We start from the raw sequence: 18,048 nt of genomic DNA, 5'->3' as shown, positions 1-18,048 counted from the left end.
GTGTGTGTGTGTGTGTGTGTGTGTGTGTGTGTGTGTGTGTGTGTGTGTGTAACACATTTCCCGCGACTGCTATGACATTTCTCTCCTTTTTTCCTCTCTTTTTCTTTCTTTCTTTCGCTCCTCTCTCTCTCTCTCTCTCTCTCTCTCTCTCTCTCTATTTCTTTCTTTTCCTTCCTCTTTTGATTATGTCTCTCTTTGAATGCAAATATGTCCGTGCAGAAGATATTAATTACTAGTATTTAATTTTCCAATCGCGAATCCGATACTATCGTACGGCGACGAATCTGGCATTGCCCCGGCCGGTGTACTCTCGCTGTACTCTCAAAATAAAAAGCTCGTACTTCGAAGCATACCAAATTGGAAGATACGAGATTACGCTTCACTATTAATTATGCCATATTCCCGCGCACTGCGCCCAGATTTAATCTGGAACGTCAGCCAATGGCCATCGCCGTTACGTGACCGGGCAAAATTAACCCAGGTTGGAAATTATAAATATCACAGACGCTATAGGGCCTTCTGCGATTCTCTAATATCGCGAAGGCAACAGAAAGAGGCGATGGACTGCAGATGTTGTTTGTGAGACATTATGTAATGTTCCATGCAATTTTAGAGATCAGGTATTTGCGTTGTCTCTGATCATGTACATTTTTAATTGTATAAGATAATTAAGAAAAGCCTGGAAATACGATATAATTTCAAAAGAAAAAGACTTAGAAAGACTATGCAAAATATATGATTGCGTCACATTTCGAAAGATAACACTGCTTTCGTGCACGATCGCCCGAATGTGCTATATATACGATATTGTTGACTCGATGATATCTATTTCGCACCGTAGTGAACCGTTTTCGAAATGAACATGTCGTCAGCAGTTAATTTAATTTTAATCGTTTCCATTCAAACGGTGAACTCATGACATTCTTTCGAATACAGTCTTTTTCAATTGCTCTTATAATAGAACCATTGTTGAAAGAAAATATGATTCCCGAAGATTATTGCACAAAAAATGTGAAGTAAAATCAGAGATAAAGTCAGAAGAGTGTGCTAAATTGTATTAAATATGCTGCCGTGTATTTTAAGCGTGCTACTTAACAATACATCGCATTATTTTTTGCGAGAATAATCAGAGTTACGCAATATTCAATAAAATTAAGTAAAGAAGCCATAATTAATCAAAGTGAGTTTCGATGTTTAATAATATTTTTGTGTAACGATAATTTAATTTTAAATTTTAAATAAAATTATATTACTCTGAAGAATAAATCTAACAAATTAAAAAAGAGAAATATCAATCAAATATCAAAGAGCCAAAACAATTTGTTGGCTCTTATTGGCTTTAATTGGCATTTTTTCTTTTTAATTTGCCAAATTTTTATGTAAATTATACATTTTTTCAGTTCAAGCAAACTGAGATTATTATCGATCGATTATTTATCGGTCTCGAAAACACAATTTTAAAGCTGGATTATTAATATCACAAATTAAATTGACAAACAATTTAATATAGGTCCAATTTACCTTGCTAAAAGCTCAGACAAGCAGAACTTTTAAAAATTCTATTCGTCTTTATCTTTGTCTCTGTTTCTATCTCTGTTCTGTCTCTCTCTCTCTCTCTCTCTCTCTCTCTCTCTTTTCTCTCTCTCTCTCTCTCTCTCTCTCTCTCTCTCTCTCTCTCTCTCTCGCTCTCTCTCTTTCATCAGTTTGGATCTCTTGATGGTCAGTATTATAACAAAAAGCATGATAAGTGATTTTAATTTTTAAACAATTTTGTGTTATTATTTTACTACATATAATTTTATAATTTTATTTAAGTGTTATGAGGAGATAAATACAATTGAATTACATATTCCATATTATTTCAAAATTAAATTTGATAGTATATTTGTTTTTTCTTTCCTTTTAAAAATTAATAATTAAATTATATTTATAAAAATTTAAATTATAAATATTTTATCATTAAAAGTATGAAATGTACGAAAAATTTTTGTTATGTTTAATTAAGGTTAATTAAAGGTAATTAAGATTAAGGTTGCCGAAATCAAACCACTTTTCATTTAAAGGCTTATAATTTAGAAATTATGAAGAATATTCTTCTAAGAATATTCTTTTTTTACAGCATAATAAATTGCACTCTTTTCCCTTTCTTATGTAATTTTTTCATAATTTTTTTGTGCTTATAACGTTGAAAATGAGGATTTTTTCAGTATAATGCGATTTTGGAACGAGGAAATTCGTTGGCTAAAAAAAGTCGCATCATGCCAATGCCATCTCTTATTTAAAATATTACAATAACGCAAAAAATTTAAAAATTACATAAGAAAAGGAAAAAATTGTATTTTATTATGCTGTTAAAAATTTAAGAATATATTTGTCATAATTTCTGAAACACAAGATAATTTAAGGAATAATTCAAGAAGTAATTCAAGGAGTTTCTTTGTAAAATAAAATAAACACTTTGTAAGTTTACAATATATATTTTCATATAATAAATAGAATAAAAAGAATGTAAGAAATGTAAAAATATTAAGCAATGTTCGATTTAAAAGGTAGTGTGATGTGATTTAAAAAATATTAGAGCATTTTTAAAGCTTATATTTATTTAACCTATAAAGGAAATGTAAAGCAAACTTTGATCATATTAATTTAATTTTAATGATATTCTAATCACGACAAATGATCAAGAGTTAGGCTACTTAATTTATATTTTCTGGTATAAAATACATTGAAAAATAGCAACGATCTTTCTATCACGATTCTTTTATTTATGTAAATAACAACACTTCTATTTATTACGCTTCATGTCATGAGTATAGCATTGCAGAATCATGTACTTCTTAAATAATCCGTAAGAAAGTAGGTATATAAATACAATAATTGAATTTTTAAGTGAAGTAATGTGATTTAGGAGCCGATGCGATTTCGGCAACTTTACCTTAAGTGGCCTATTTCTTTATATGTAAAATTCGATAACAATACTCAACAGTGATAACATCCTAGAGTTAAGAAGAAAGATCTTTGATCGGCACAAGTCTGAATGCTATTTTATTTTTCTCTATTTATCGACTCGCTGGTACACAGAAGACATATGAACGTCGCATACCGTAATGTAGCCCTTTCATCACCAATTTTTCAGAATATACATCATTCGGTGACATCGTCAAGATGAAACGGAAGTATCATTTGTCATGTATTTTCTGATGAATGTACTGACATGATCCAACTCTTACGGAATCAACCGTCCTTGAGGCGCAGCTGGGGCATTTTCTCGAGAAGCATATTACATCATTTCCGCACGAGATAATTCCTATCGGCCGTATATCATATTATTTTAGTTGCGGAGATTACATAAATGTACGTGCAACTATTACGCAATTACATATCTCATTTTTGATATTTCAAGGGAAGCAACGAATTATGAATAAGACTGAATTATGAATAATAAATACGAAATTATTGAATTTGTGATCTTAGATCTTAGAACATTCGGTTCTTTATTCTTTGTTTCTCGTTCTTCTTTATGCAAATTAGGTTAAGAAGTCTGTATTGCTATATAACGCTTCTAATGATCGGTACGCCAGCAGCGTTAATTTATCGCTGGTTGCGAATTACTAGTTGAGAATTTAATTGCGCGACAACTACAGCTCTCCGTCTAGTCGAAATCTCGGTAACGATACTGTCTCGTAATAACTCGTGAATTTTAGACCGCGGAGGGTAGAATTACGAAGAAAAAGAGGATAAATCGCATTGTAATATAGCTCGAGCACAATAACATTCTGTTAGCGCAAGACATTCGATGAAACCTAGAGAAGCTCCAGCTTTCTTTTCTCTCTTTCTTGCTGCAAAAATTGTGATTTATGAATCGCGATTACGCCAATTAATTTCCTGAAAAATTACTGCACCCGGCGCGAACAGCCCAAAGCACTTTAGCAACGAGCAACGAGTCATGTAGAGGGCAATTTTATGTTGAAATTTGCTTCCCTTACGAGTACAAAGTCTAGCCTGTGCGAGCGTGGCCTGCCCGACGGTTCTTTCTCAAAGCGTCGCATAAATGAGCGTTCTTTTAAATTGCGCGTTTGCACGAGAGAAAGATGGCCATCCTGACACAAAACCACACGACAGCTCGCTTAATTCTATCCTTTGAAGTTAATCGTTGCTTATATCTAGAATACTAAAACTGCTATACGCGACACTCTCTATAAAACGCTAAATCACTTTCACATAATTATCTATTAATGAGTCTTGATTTAAGCGTTTTTAAGCAAACGTTAAATTAATCAGCATAAAAGGGTTCCGCATTAATTATATGATATAAGTCAGTTTTCATATATGATGTAGCTTATGTAGTGAACAAAAGGTGCCATAAACATAAAACTCAATAATGGATAGTTTTTTAATTAGGATATCAAAGGTTTAATAGGATATCAAAGGTGCTTTCTGACAAGTTTTACACATTATAGTTAAAAAACTATCCATTATTTGAGCCATGAGTATATGTACAATATAATTTTTGTTCATCACATTATAAGTTATATTTTATAACCTATGTGAAACTCATTTCACCAAGATTCAATTTTTCATTTTTAAGTAGTGTGGAATTCTTTATAATTGAAATTTGTATTACAAGTAAACTTCAAGATCCGTGCTAATTCTTATGAGAATATTACATAGTATTACGTCCGAATAATTTTCTTGTAATTACTCAGAATAAAAATTACATTAACATTTTTTTATCATTTATTATTTATGCTTCTTATATCATCGCGAGTTCTTTTATTCTCAAAAATTAGACAGAAAGTATGATTTTGTTGAAATATTAAAAAATTGAGTTACATACAAATCTGAAATAATTCTGTTGGCTCATCAAAATATAGGAAACTCAAACGTGATAAGCAATGTTGCAAAAAGCATCGCTGCATAATTATTTGTTACTCTACCAAAATTATTTTCAGATCTATATATAACTAAATTTCGAGATAGTTTAACAAAACCATCTTTCCGTGTAGATTAATATCAACACGTCGTGCATGTTAAAATTTATGATTTATTATTCATCTGTCGTTTCTCGAATTTTATAAGCACTCATGCGTTGTGAAAAATTTAGGATGAGTTTAAGAGTGGAAAAGATTGTTTGCGAAGAAGCGACGCGATTGCGAGATCGCCGTGCGAGATGGGACTTTTCGATTAAAGATAGCATCGAGCATATGTCACGCATCTAGGTGCGCAATTGGAATTGTCGAGTCGGATTTATGGCGGTTTTCAGGACACGACACACATAGCGCCCGAAAGATGCAATTATATGCGGATATCCGGCGGTGTAACTCCGAGCAACGATGAGCAACCATCTCTGTGCTACACCGGCGTGTTCGTGTGTGCAAACGATGCGCACTAGCGTGAGTACGCCGGCACGCCGGCTGCATGCGAACCTCGGAAGCTGCGCCGTCACCGCCGTGCATGCACCCGAGAAATATATGCAAATATACATATACGTGTACTTCATGTACATGGTCAACTTTATGCATATATATGAGTACAACGGCATACGCACGTACATACTATGTATACACATACATTCTACGTACGCACACATAGAATATAGTGCACAGAATATATAGCAATCTCTGCAAATACATATAATTACAATCACGCACGCGTAAATGTGCATGGCATACGTGGTATTGTCGTGCGTGCACGCACGTTAACTGCATTTTCACGCGCACACACGTGCATTGACGATTTCCTCTCATATGTATAGAGACCAATTACGCGACTACTTGAACCATTTCGCGTAGTATTACGTAAACGCTTTCTCAAACCCACTGCCGCATGGCAATCGTTCCATAATTTCAATTATAGATACATACTCTTGTGCACGTTTCGTAATTTTTCCTTGCTAATTGATATCTTGATATCAAAATAAAATGTATTATTTCTGAAAGAAGATTTAATGTTACATTTTATTATGTCACAGCATTAGTTAGATTTTAGAATATAGTTAGATTTTACGTGGAATATTTTTTGATAACACAGGCAGCTAATTAGACAAAAAAAAATACTTTTGAAATTCATGTGTCTCACTTATTATCGTTCGGCTGACAATAAATATAATTCAATGGTAGCACATGCACTTGGTAGAACTGTAAATAATCGTCGACGCCAAAACTCACCGCGATTTACGATCCGTATCAGATATATTTTTCTCACAAAATGCGAATATATTTGCGTCTGTGGTAGCACCGTGAAACGATGTATGATAAAGCGCGGTTAAAAACTAATTTATTAACAGTCTTTGTGGATTTTTACGATAAATATAGAGCAATAATAATTAAATACGCGTCACGTTATTTATACGTATTACATATATAACATATACATATATAACATTAAATATCGGTAAAAGTCTTTTACTGAATTTACATTTGATATTTTTTTTATCAATATTTAATAAAATGTTTTTACTCACACAAAAGTGGAAAAGGAACGATTTTACTGAAATATATCTAAAAATTTTAGTATACACTCAGAGGAAATAGTCATATCAGTAACTATAAATTTGTAATTAAACAGCTTCTCAAGTAAATATATCATAAAATTTTAATAAGAATATCAAATTAAATAAACTAAGAAACTATAATAATTAATCATATAGTAATATTAATCAATTACAAATGATTAATTATTACATTTTCTTAATTCAATTAATTTAATTTCTTATTGTTCTTATAAAAATTTTATAATTTTATAATTTTATAATATTCATAGTTACAAATTTTTGTATGCATTTTTTGTATCCATTCTTTTAAGTTCGAACCCAATACTGCGCTCTTAAGAGGATCCTAAAGTCTCCTGTTTTACCACATAAGCACATATAATTTTTGTATAAGAAATACTTTTTTTCTCTTTCACCAATTCGAAAATCCTTTTCCAAAATTAAAGTATACGCATTAATACGTGTCTGGAAAGTGAAATCTATGAAAATTTCCAAATTGATATATTTTTTACTATTTTTTAGTGTAACATGGCGTCTCAGCATCTAGTCGAGTCAATATTTGCTTGATACGAAAGCTTTACAATCTGTACAATACGTACGAAATAGTGATTCCCAGACACGTAATTTACGTAGTGCGAACAAACAATGTCGAGTTCTTAGAATTAGATTTAGACGCTTTATCGCGACGAATTTGTTATACAAAAATTGACACGTGTATCATTGCGTGAGATATTGCTTACTGTGATAATATAAAAAGACATGTCGATATGTGCGATGCGCGGCGCGATCTTTGGTGATTTTGTCGGAGTTCGAACTTTGCTTTAAGGTCCCCTTAATGTAAACTGAATGTTTTTCTTCCTAGGAGAAACTGAATTCCACTACGTCCCTCTGATGACAATGTTGCGTACTGTTCGTATACTGATTTTAGAGAAAAGGTTTTGAATGTATTCTTTAAAATTACCTCAACAATGATTAATTAGTTACTATGGTACAGAGTGCTGTATTAAAAAAAAAGTTTTTGTCTAAACTAAAAAAATATAATTGTTATATATTTTGCATGAAGTTCAAGTAACTACTCAATGTAGTTGAGTCACTATTTCACTACCAATTAATAGTGCCTACAATATTGTTACCGTAATTATATTTTTTATAGTAGTATTCAGTATTACTTTAGTTGCTATTACTTTATAAAACTAGTTACAGGTATTTAAATTGCAAAAGTTGTAAAATTTATATATTATTTGCCACAACTATTTCGTTTTCTCTCAGTATAGATACAGATCTGGAAATAACTATGTTGGACCAATCAAAGTAATTATGTAGGAAACTCAAGCATGATGAGCAATGCTGCGAGAAATTATGACATTTTAGCAATTAATTTGAGTATCCTACATATTTTAATAATGCAACAAGATTATTTTTAGATCTGTATAACTAACTTAATAGATACTTCAGCAAAAATTGTTCTTTCCGTATTTATTCCGCTCTCTCAATTATCTCACTTGAATATACTTTAGCTCGCGTTGCTCAAAATTTCCAATTGCATCAGGATTCTGCAGTCATCCGAGCTGGTACGATGCTATTTGTATGTCAAGAGACTTCGCAGAACTGGAAACGAAAGCAAGCGGGACACGCGAAACTTCCGCTCTGCACTGTGTTTCGCATCCCCACGCGAATTACCCGTGCACGCACGACGTCACTCTCTCTGTCCGAATGGAATTACCGATATTATCGTTTGCGGAGAAAGAGAGAAACGCGCGCCCACCTTACGAGAGTACGGAAGGATGCGCGCTTCATATTCATGGTAATTGCCGGGGTTGGGTCGCGAAATGCGTTGGGCGTAGTTTATAATTAATTCATTGGATTAAATTTTACTCCGTGTACCTAGTATGCATTACTCGCATCCCTGTGCGGTCCCTAGTTGCCGACAATGCGAGCTTCTCTCTTGCACGTGACCTCTCACCCCTGACCATATCCCTAAATCGCTGACGATGGTATTACCATCGTTTCTTCGGTGCATTATCTTTTTCTCACTCTATGCTTGGTCCTGTTTCGCCTAATAAACATTAGAATTTTCTACAGCATCTTTGTCGCTTTTCTCTATAGTGAAGGACTAAATCTTACTTCGTAGCGAAAACGTGAACATGAAAGCAAAAGCATTGTAAGCAGAGGAAAACGATAAATGTTAATTAGAGAAAAAATATAATATTAAACAAAGGATAATAGAATTAATTAAAAGCGAGATTTATGTACCTTTTTTAATCAATTTGCTATCATTTATTTAGTATATTATATAAATATATATTATTTAGTATTATATAAATATATATCATATTTTCTGCATTTTTTTACTTTTTTTTAAATATTTATTAACTATTAAAAAGAATTTATTTTAGTCGAATCTTAATAATATTTATATGCAACTTTATAAATACATTTTTTAATTTCATAAACTACTAATTTGCTAATTTGATCTATTGAAACGTAAATAATAGTTGGAACGAAAATAACATTACAAATTATACATTGATTCTCAATTTAATAATGATATTAATAAGATCTTGAAAAGAACAAGATCTTGCCAAGAACTTATTGCGAAAAATATCACCTCGGTCGAAATTTTGAATCCAGAACTCCTGACTTTCCGAGATAGGTGTTTTACTGACTTGGGTTTTACTGACTTTGATTGTCAAAGCACGTGGATAAAATTGAACACTATAAGCATTAAGATCTACTTCAATAAAAAATCTCTCTTCTCAGGCCTATTGCTCCGTACCCGAGCATGGTGACTTCTCTCATATGCCTATAGATGAACATGCTGATTGTACACAGTTATAAGGGATCTACAGTTTAACGATTCCGAATGACAATTTTGTTTAGAGAAGTATATTTGGCAAGGATACTCTTGGTAGTTTGCTATTGCCTGCCGAAAGAAGCTACGAGCATACGAAAATTTTTTCTGCCTGGGATCGAATTCGGGATCTCTGGCATAGTAGTCTCGTACGCTGCCTATTACACCATGCTCGTGATCAAAAATAAGATCCTTTTTGTATTTGATTTATTCTTATCGATCTAATTTTCACTTATAATATATATATTAAAGTTTAAAATATTTTATTATATAATATTTATTCATATAATATATTAATGCTTATATATAAATATTTGTGTGTGTGTGTGTGTTTGTGTTTTAATAGATAAATACTTAAAACAAAAAATAGAGTGTAGAAAGAAAAGTATTTTCTTCGACATGCACATCTACATGCGTAATCGTATTTTCGTCTCGAAAGCGTTGGTATGCATAAATTAAATCATGGATATCAACGGCATTACACTCGTAGTTTCTCATCTCTTTCTGACAAGACACCCACTCCCATTCTCGACACGATGCGTTCTCAAGAGGAATACGACAAGAGAGCGAATTACGCAAGTTCGTCGCATAAGGTTGAAGTTTCACTTCGGAACGATGCGACGGTCGCTCATTCGTATGGAGAGACACTATACGAAACCTAAAGTAGAGAGCGGCTTAGGTGAAAGCATACAGAGCTTAGACAGGACTGATTTTGAGGACTGATACATAATAGGACGTAACGGAGCGAAAACAGCAGGATCGTGAATGTGAGTACTTTAGTTTTCGGTACATTTAAAATAATTCTAGTGCTCGTAAAATCTCTATCTATTGACGACACCGCTAGCTTCGATTATTGAGCAAGATACTCGGAAAGTGCGATGCAAAGCAATCGATCAGAGAGTTACGAAATCTTGATGTTATGAAGATGCATTTGCTGAAGGTGATGAAATCGGGGATGCATTGCATTTCCAACTGCTAGTTCTACAAATATCAATATTAAATACCATTTCAACTTCCAAATTACGAAGATTTTCTGTTTTCCTTCTCTTTTTAATTTTAATTATATTGCAGCCTTTTTCATTCGCATTCCTCTCACGCTGTATCATTTCTCCATCTTTGTATAGATGATTTTTATATTTTATTTTTATATTTTATATTTTATATATATATATATATTATTAGCATTATTTTTGTTGTATTACTTAATTTCGTTATTTGTATATTTCGCTCTTATATTTTTTTTTTATTTTTAGAGGTCCGGAATAATAATTATAAACGCTTTTATTTATTTATCGGTCTGTCTCTCTCTCTCTCTCTCTCTCTCTCTCTCTCTCTCTCTCTCTCTCTTCTTTCTCCCTTTCTCTCTTTTTCTTTCTACGTTATTACAAACAAATACTTTTTGACGTGCTGATTATTTGGAAGATGATAATTTTCATTTTCTTAAAATATCTTGAGATGGAGCAATTTACATAACGGTATTTCTAATAAATCACGTCTCATAAATATTAAAATGTCTATAATGGAAAATTTGCAAAAATATAAATGTAAAAGTCAGTGTAAAAAGAAATTCCCACATCAAAGATAATTAACCCGAACATGCAATCGAGAAACCATATCCGCGTGTAACGCAGGTTGTTGCAACATTGCAATCTTCTCACATTACTGTCAGAACGAAGGAAATGTCCGACGCAAGGATTACGGTTTGGAAAGTCTTACGAGCGAAACGCCGCTGGCATTCTGTTCGTCTAAATAAAGTCGGAACAGCCACGAAAAAGGTCGGAAGTTCGGACGACTTGTAAACTTAGGTGCTATAAAATTCAACCTGTTTGCTTGCGGGAAAGACATAAATAAATCATGCGTTCATGCAAATCAGTCGGAACTGTTCGCGAACTCGAGAAGTTAGATACGTACAATTCTAAACTTCAAACTGTCAATTCATATGTTGTGTGATATCCTTTCGCTTATACAGAAAATAAAATATCGCAACAATGGCAATATAGCTCAGAGATCAATTTTCGAAGAAGAAAAAAAAACTTGTTTTGAAAATAGATTTATAGTGAGTGCAAAAAGTATTCGTACAGAGAAAATATTTTTTAAAAAAATTTTATTTTTAAAAAATAAATATTATCCAGCGAAAAATTAATCGACTTGATGACGAATCGATATTGATACAATGATTTCAACATCAATTTGATATCGATTCAATGTTTAATTGACGATCACTTCTTGCTGTAATTAATAATTTATTCATAAAAAATAAAATAAACTGCATGTTTCTTAAAATTATGTATATCAAAAAGATGTATATTAATTACAGAAAATATATCCTCTAAAAAATAAGCAAAAATTAAAAATTATATTATTTGAATGCTCAAAAAGTATTTACAGAGAAAAGTATTTACGAGAAATTTAGCTTCTAAAATCAGAAATACATGCAAAGCTCATTTGTTTATGTTAGAGTAGAATGTATTCATTGTATAAAATTGCTAATTAATGTTTATTTTCTACAAATAAAATTCTTTTAATAAAAAATTTCCTTGTACTTTTTATACTCGCTGTATGTAGAATCGTTAGTGGGTGACATTTGTAACATGTAAAGCCGTTACAAATTATAAATCGTTCGTTTAATTTGATTAAAATAAGATCGTGAATACTCAATTTATTTTTACATTTTTAATTGAATAAGCACTAAGATCTAACAACATTTTATTATGTTTTAACACACTGACTAAGATTATTAATAAACATACAATTAATAAAATATTGCACAACACTTACAACGCTTGTGTGAGTAATATTCATCTCAATGATAAATTATATAGTCGTTTGTCACATTTATATTCAATTCAACAGCGTTTTAATTTTCACCCGGTCGATCAACTGATTGAGAGAGATAACCATACAGAATTGTAAGTTGCAAAACACCCATTAACCGCGGTGCAAGATTTCAGAAATAACGACAAATAACAGACACAAGTAACGTAATTGTACATCAATGCAGAATTAATAGATGCAAACATATATCGTTGTCATTGGAACTTTGAAGAAGGCTCAAAAAGAAGCATATAAAAATCATAGCTATTTGAATACAATAATAATTAATTATAAAAAATAATTATCGCGCACTATTTATCGTGCTTGATTCCTAATGTTCTTATATTGTTTCTAATTTAAATTGAAAGGATTATTATTTACATTATTTATGTAGAAATTCAGAGGAATTATTTTCAAATAAAAATTTCATTAAAGGAGGAGATACTATTATTAAATAAAAATTTTATTAAAAAACATTTATTAATTTATATTGGTTCAAAAGAATATTGAATTTTTAACTTTTACAAAATGAAAAAAACTACCACTACAGTGGCGCTAAAACAGTGTTATATTTTGAGACAAGAAATATAACGAAATAATGAATTATAAATCTTACTCAAGGAAAAGATATAAGATTTTAAAAATATAGACTCGCTCTCTAAAGATTAAATGAAACAATAATATAATTTTTTTTAATTTTAAGAGATATAGAAAAAGTTTATGAAAATAGATACATAATAATAATTAATAGCTACATAATAATAAAGTTTAATTGTTTTATTGTTGCTTTTTATAGCAAATTCTATGAAGAAAAAAATCTAGAATTTTATTTTATTCTAAAAAATGTTCAAAAACGATACACATATGTATGTAGTACGTTTATTGTACTGTATGCGATATCACGACTATCATGTTGCACTGGGCAAAGTCATTTTGCCGGTGCGAACGATTTATCACACATGCAAAGGATGAAGAAAACAACACGACACGTGGTATCGGATATAGCGTATCTGAAGCGTTCGTTCTTTTTGTTGTAGATGCTATTTTGGAGAATGATTTATGTGACATTAAGGTACACATCACTGCGGAAATTGAGAACCCGAAAAACCGTTCGCCGTTATCACTGTAAACCGCGTGAAGCTGAGGATCGCGTTCCTTATTCATCGTTCTCTTGTACAACGTCAGCTAGTATCAAACTACAGATAAGAGAATTAAAAAGTAACTAAATCAACACAATTTGTTTTTTGTTTTTTAATATAAAATTAATAATTGAAAAATTAATAATTGACTCAATATTTCAAGAAAATGAAATCACGTGAATTTTATTTTGATACTGATAATATATTTTTGAAAAGAAATTCAAGATTGTCAAAATGAAATTGATTTTAATGGAAAATAATTATTTTACATTTAAAATCAATTTCATTTTATAATTAAATGTCGTACACTTAATTATAAAATAGATCGTAATAGCGAGAAAAAAATTGTTTATTTAATTAAATTAATTTAAGTTGTCTTTATTCCTTTCGTTGGAAAATGTATTCAGGTTAAATATAATGTTTGACTTATATACCTACTCATAAATACATACATTTTTTATTGAAAGAAATAGAAACGAACTAAATTAATTCTAGTCAAATGAGCAATTTTTTTTCTCAATATATGAATATTTTATAGTTATTCAAGACCACATACATGAATAATAGCGAAATGAAGAGAAAACGTCGGATGTGTCAAATCTTTATGTTCGTCGGACAAAGAATAAACGATAGTAAATGTCGCTTCACTTCAACCATGCAAATACCGTTGAAACAGGTTCTGGTATAAACGGAGAAAAGCTAGTAGAAGCCTCCTCGACAAAGCGCCGCACTCGTCTGAGAGCGCGTTATGGAAGTTACTTGGCAAGCTGGTTTCGCGACGTCCCTTTTCAACTTCATTCTGTCTTCTCCAGAGCATTTTCTCCGAAGATCTCTTGTAAGTTTGTAATGCAAATAGATTTCCAGCGATCCGATTCGTCCTGCTCATCGAGAAAAACTTATCCGACGTATTCTTTTATTATTAAACCATTGGCTTATCTGGGCTTACTTTATGTTCGCAATGACATAAATTGACATAAATTGTTGCACTGACGTGTATAAAATCTGACTAAAGAATCTGACGATGCTTTATTGTGGAATTAATCTAGCAATTAGTTGAATTGACAATTCTTTATTACAGTGTGTTTAAAAACAATTTTCTGAGATTCCACGTATATGCACATAAATTTTTAATTTAAAAAATCTGACCAAAAAATAACGATGCATTATTGTGGCATTAGTCTTAATAGAATGAGCGATTCTTCACTAAGGTAATCTATTAGTAACCTATTAGTATGCTTTTAAATCAATTCGCTTATTACTGAATTAATTATCAAATCTTGTGCAGTTTTAATTTTATTTGCTTGAAATCAATATCGGATTTTCTACTTCTTTTTTTAATAATATTTCTTTAATCTAAAAGATATTAATACTTTATAATGTTTTCGATAAAAATAAAAAAACATGTTTTTATCCCTATTAGTGAGTTCTCCAAGCGGCAATGGATCTATTAATGTGTCTCCAATTTGTGTGTCTATCCGCATTTGATTCATTTTAACATATAGTTACTAAAATAAATGTAATATTACATAAATCATTATTTCAATTATTTTATTTCAATACACTCATAACACAACGTTCTCAGCTCCAATATAAGACACGCAATATAACAGGGACAAGCTTAAAATCTTGCGATACGTATTATTGAATTCCCATAAATTCCTCATATCTTCCGAAGAAAATGTTTAAAATATTTTATTAATTAAAAAGTAAAATATCTTTAATATCGTATACATTAATAATTTATTAATTATCTATCAATATCTTTTATCTGCAATTACGAAATTAAGGAAAGTTGGATTATAATGGTTGAAATGTACAGATAATTTACATTAATTTTTAAATATTTAGCAAAGACTATTTGAAAGTAGGTACATTTGGTTTTAATTGTCAATATTTAATGTATATAGAAAAAGAAACAATCATTTTAGAAATTATGACTTGTATATATTAATTTGACGATAATCGCATCGAAGAGAATTCGTTTATGAGATATGGGTCAGAGATATCACGTGCATTAGTCTACGGACTTGGAATATAGGGAAGAAAAAACATCAATTGTATATCGATCAATATGTATATCGAAGTATACGCATAGTAAACGGTGAGTAGAATGAGCTAACTTATAAATAAATTCGTTAAGAATTAATATACTAACGAAGCACAATTTAATGTAGATCTTTTAAGAAAATGACGCAAATATTATTATTTAACGACGATTTATGTATGTTTAACGGTTTTTTAAAATATTGAAGATGACCTAATAAAGATCGAAACGTTTATTATTATTATAATTATTTTAACAAATATAATTATATGAAAATATTATTCGCAAATTTGAACTGACGTTGACATTTATACTTCTTTATTAATTTGAATTAATAATTTAATTTAATAAAAAAAATACTTTTTCTTATTTATTTGCGTTCATGTTTCTTTATAGTTTATTTAAATACAAAAATACACTAATAGAAATAGACATAGTAAGGACAGTTATCCTATATAAAAATATTATATATATAGTATATTTAAAAATAATAATTTAAAAATAATAATTGAAGAATAGCATTTTTTTCAAGAAAAAAATAGTCTATAATTGAAAAGTTCTCTGCAACTTCTGCAGGGCTGGGTAAAATACCTTTCGAATTCCATTTAAAATATACTAAATATAAAATACTTTTAAAAAATATATTTAAAATGCAAAATGTAAAATAGATTTTTCCAATCCATTTTAAATGTAAAATGGATAAATAGGCATTCTAAATGGTTTTCAAAAAATGATTTTTCTTAGTACATATTTTTAAGTATTTTACGTTTGAAATTACTTTGCATAATGTTGGAATGTTCATTTTTTTATTAAAATCGATATTTATGGATCTGGAATTAATTTCTTCTTTATAGTTTAATTTGTAATTTATTTGGATATTCATAAAAAATTAAAAATATATTTTATAGTAATACACATCTATTTTATTTGATAAACGCACTGTTTGCTTTGAGCAGCAATTATTTTATTATTATAATCATATCTCCATACGAAAATAAACGTTCGTTTCGTCTGGCACAGACGATGGAAGTGCAGTATTATATTTTATAAAAACATCTTTAACAATAGGAAATTTATTAAGCATGTCCAAACATGTATCTTCATCTTGCAAATACTGCAAGCATTGCAGTTCAATAGTATTTTTAACAGAAGTATTTGTAACATTTTCACCTTATGATCTTCTTTCAAAAGAAAAAAAGACTTGTGACTTCGGATGTATTCATCAAATTTCGAGTTTTTGGCACAGAATTTAATAAAAAATTCAGTTTCATTAATAAGCAATTCTTTAACATTTTTTCTTTCTTTTGTTACCCATCGTAACTTAAAGAACGGATGACTAACAGCTGCTACAATACAATAGCTAAAAATCATTTAGTCAAGAGGAAAAAATCAAAAATAATTACTGAATCTTTTATACAAGCCTTCTAATAACACGATTAATTTCGCACAGTATTTCAAATGTCGATATTATAATTTTTGCGTTTGCAACAGAATGGGTAAAAGTTCGCCATAAAAACAATTTTTCTCTCTTTGTAATCTAAAGCTTCCGCAATTGGTTTGAGGCATTCAATGTATTCTGCTAAAAATTCAAAGTCAGTTTGGTTAGATTAAGTGTATCGCAAACACTACCAAGGAATTGTTTGACTGTCATGAGGTCATTTAAACAATCGAAAGTCGAATTCTAACGAGTGATGATGAGGCCTTTCCTATAATATCGGCATATGTCTCCGCAGCTTTAGGAAATCGGGATGTTAAATTTCATAGGCAGAGCATTTTCCAAAAACAGAATGATAGGAATAATTATAGCTTCCACTGTTTCCAGATAAAGATTCTGTTAATGCGGCTTTGATGTCAACTGTGATTAACAGATTTATTGTATTATTGACTTGCACAGCGCTGATACAGGTAAAAATATATCGGACATAAAATCGACGTCACCTGTAGTTTCCTTAGTTATGTTTTGTATAATGAAATCATCGTCTGAATCATCATTATCGTTATCATCCAAATCGATTTGATTGTTCTGGCTGAACATCGAAAAGGCTTTCACCATGTTTGATGCATTGTTTGTTGTTACTTTTACAACTTTTTTTGTCTTTTAGTTTAAATTCGCAATGTATATCATGAATCATTTTAGCAATTTTGTCATAAGAATGTCTACCCTTAAACTTGCGAAAAAGCTAAAGCCGCACTTTCCCTCTGAAAACTTGCATTTCTATCATCTATAAAATTCATAAAAAATATTCAAATATTCATCTATAAAAAAACCATATATACATTTAAATACAAAGTTATTAATGAATTAATAAAAATTCGTTACACGAAAAAAATTTGTAATTGTTTTTCTCTGAATCTGATTTAAAAAAATCATATAATTATATAAAATGATAAATATTATTTCTAATAACATTTCATCTTCAATTAAAATGTGAATATAACAAATCGAAGTATTGCCAAATAACTATCCAATACAATAAGTTTCATATAAAAAAATCTTCATGAAAAAATCATTACTCTCAACATTACACAAATTAAAATGTAGTTTTCAGTATGCATTATAGCTATTATAAAAATAAAAATAATTAATACAAAAATACCCAATGAATAGAAAACTTCTTTTCGATGACCAAATATCAGCTGTAATACTTAGTTCCTTCCAAAATTTCTAAGATGTTGTGGCTGTGAATTTGGTATTTATTTGTAATCGTAA

The 18,048-nt window shown here is 30.3% G+C and overlaps 1 protein-coding gene across 1 annotated transcript in view; it reads right to left on the bottom strand.

Annotated features, from left to right (window-relative positions):
• The window catches only part of LOC108691433, a 63,008-nt gene extending 45,617 nt beyond the window's left edge, over positions 1 to 17,391 (bottom strand). Inside the window, exon 1 of the mRNA XM_018199187.1 lies at positions 17,277 to 17,391. Within this exon, the coding sequence (XP_018054676.1) occupies positions 17,277 to 17,391 (115 nt within the window). The remainder of the gene's footprint in view (positions 1 to 17,276) is intronic.
• Positions 17,392 to 18,048: the final 657 nt, after the last annotated feature.

Source organism: Atta colombica, unplaced genomic scaffold (genome assembly GCF_001594045.1).
Source record: "Atta colombica isolate Treedump-2 unplaced genomic scaffold, Acol1.0 scaffold47, whole genome shotgun sequence".
Taxonomy (NCBI): Eukaryota; Metazoa; Arthropoda; class Insecta; order Hymenoptera; family Formicidae; genus Atta; species Atta colombica.
This window is presented reverse-complemented; position numbering and strand designations above follow the sequence as displayed.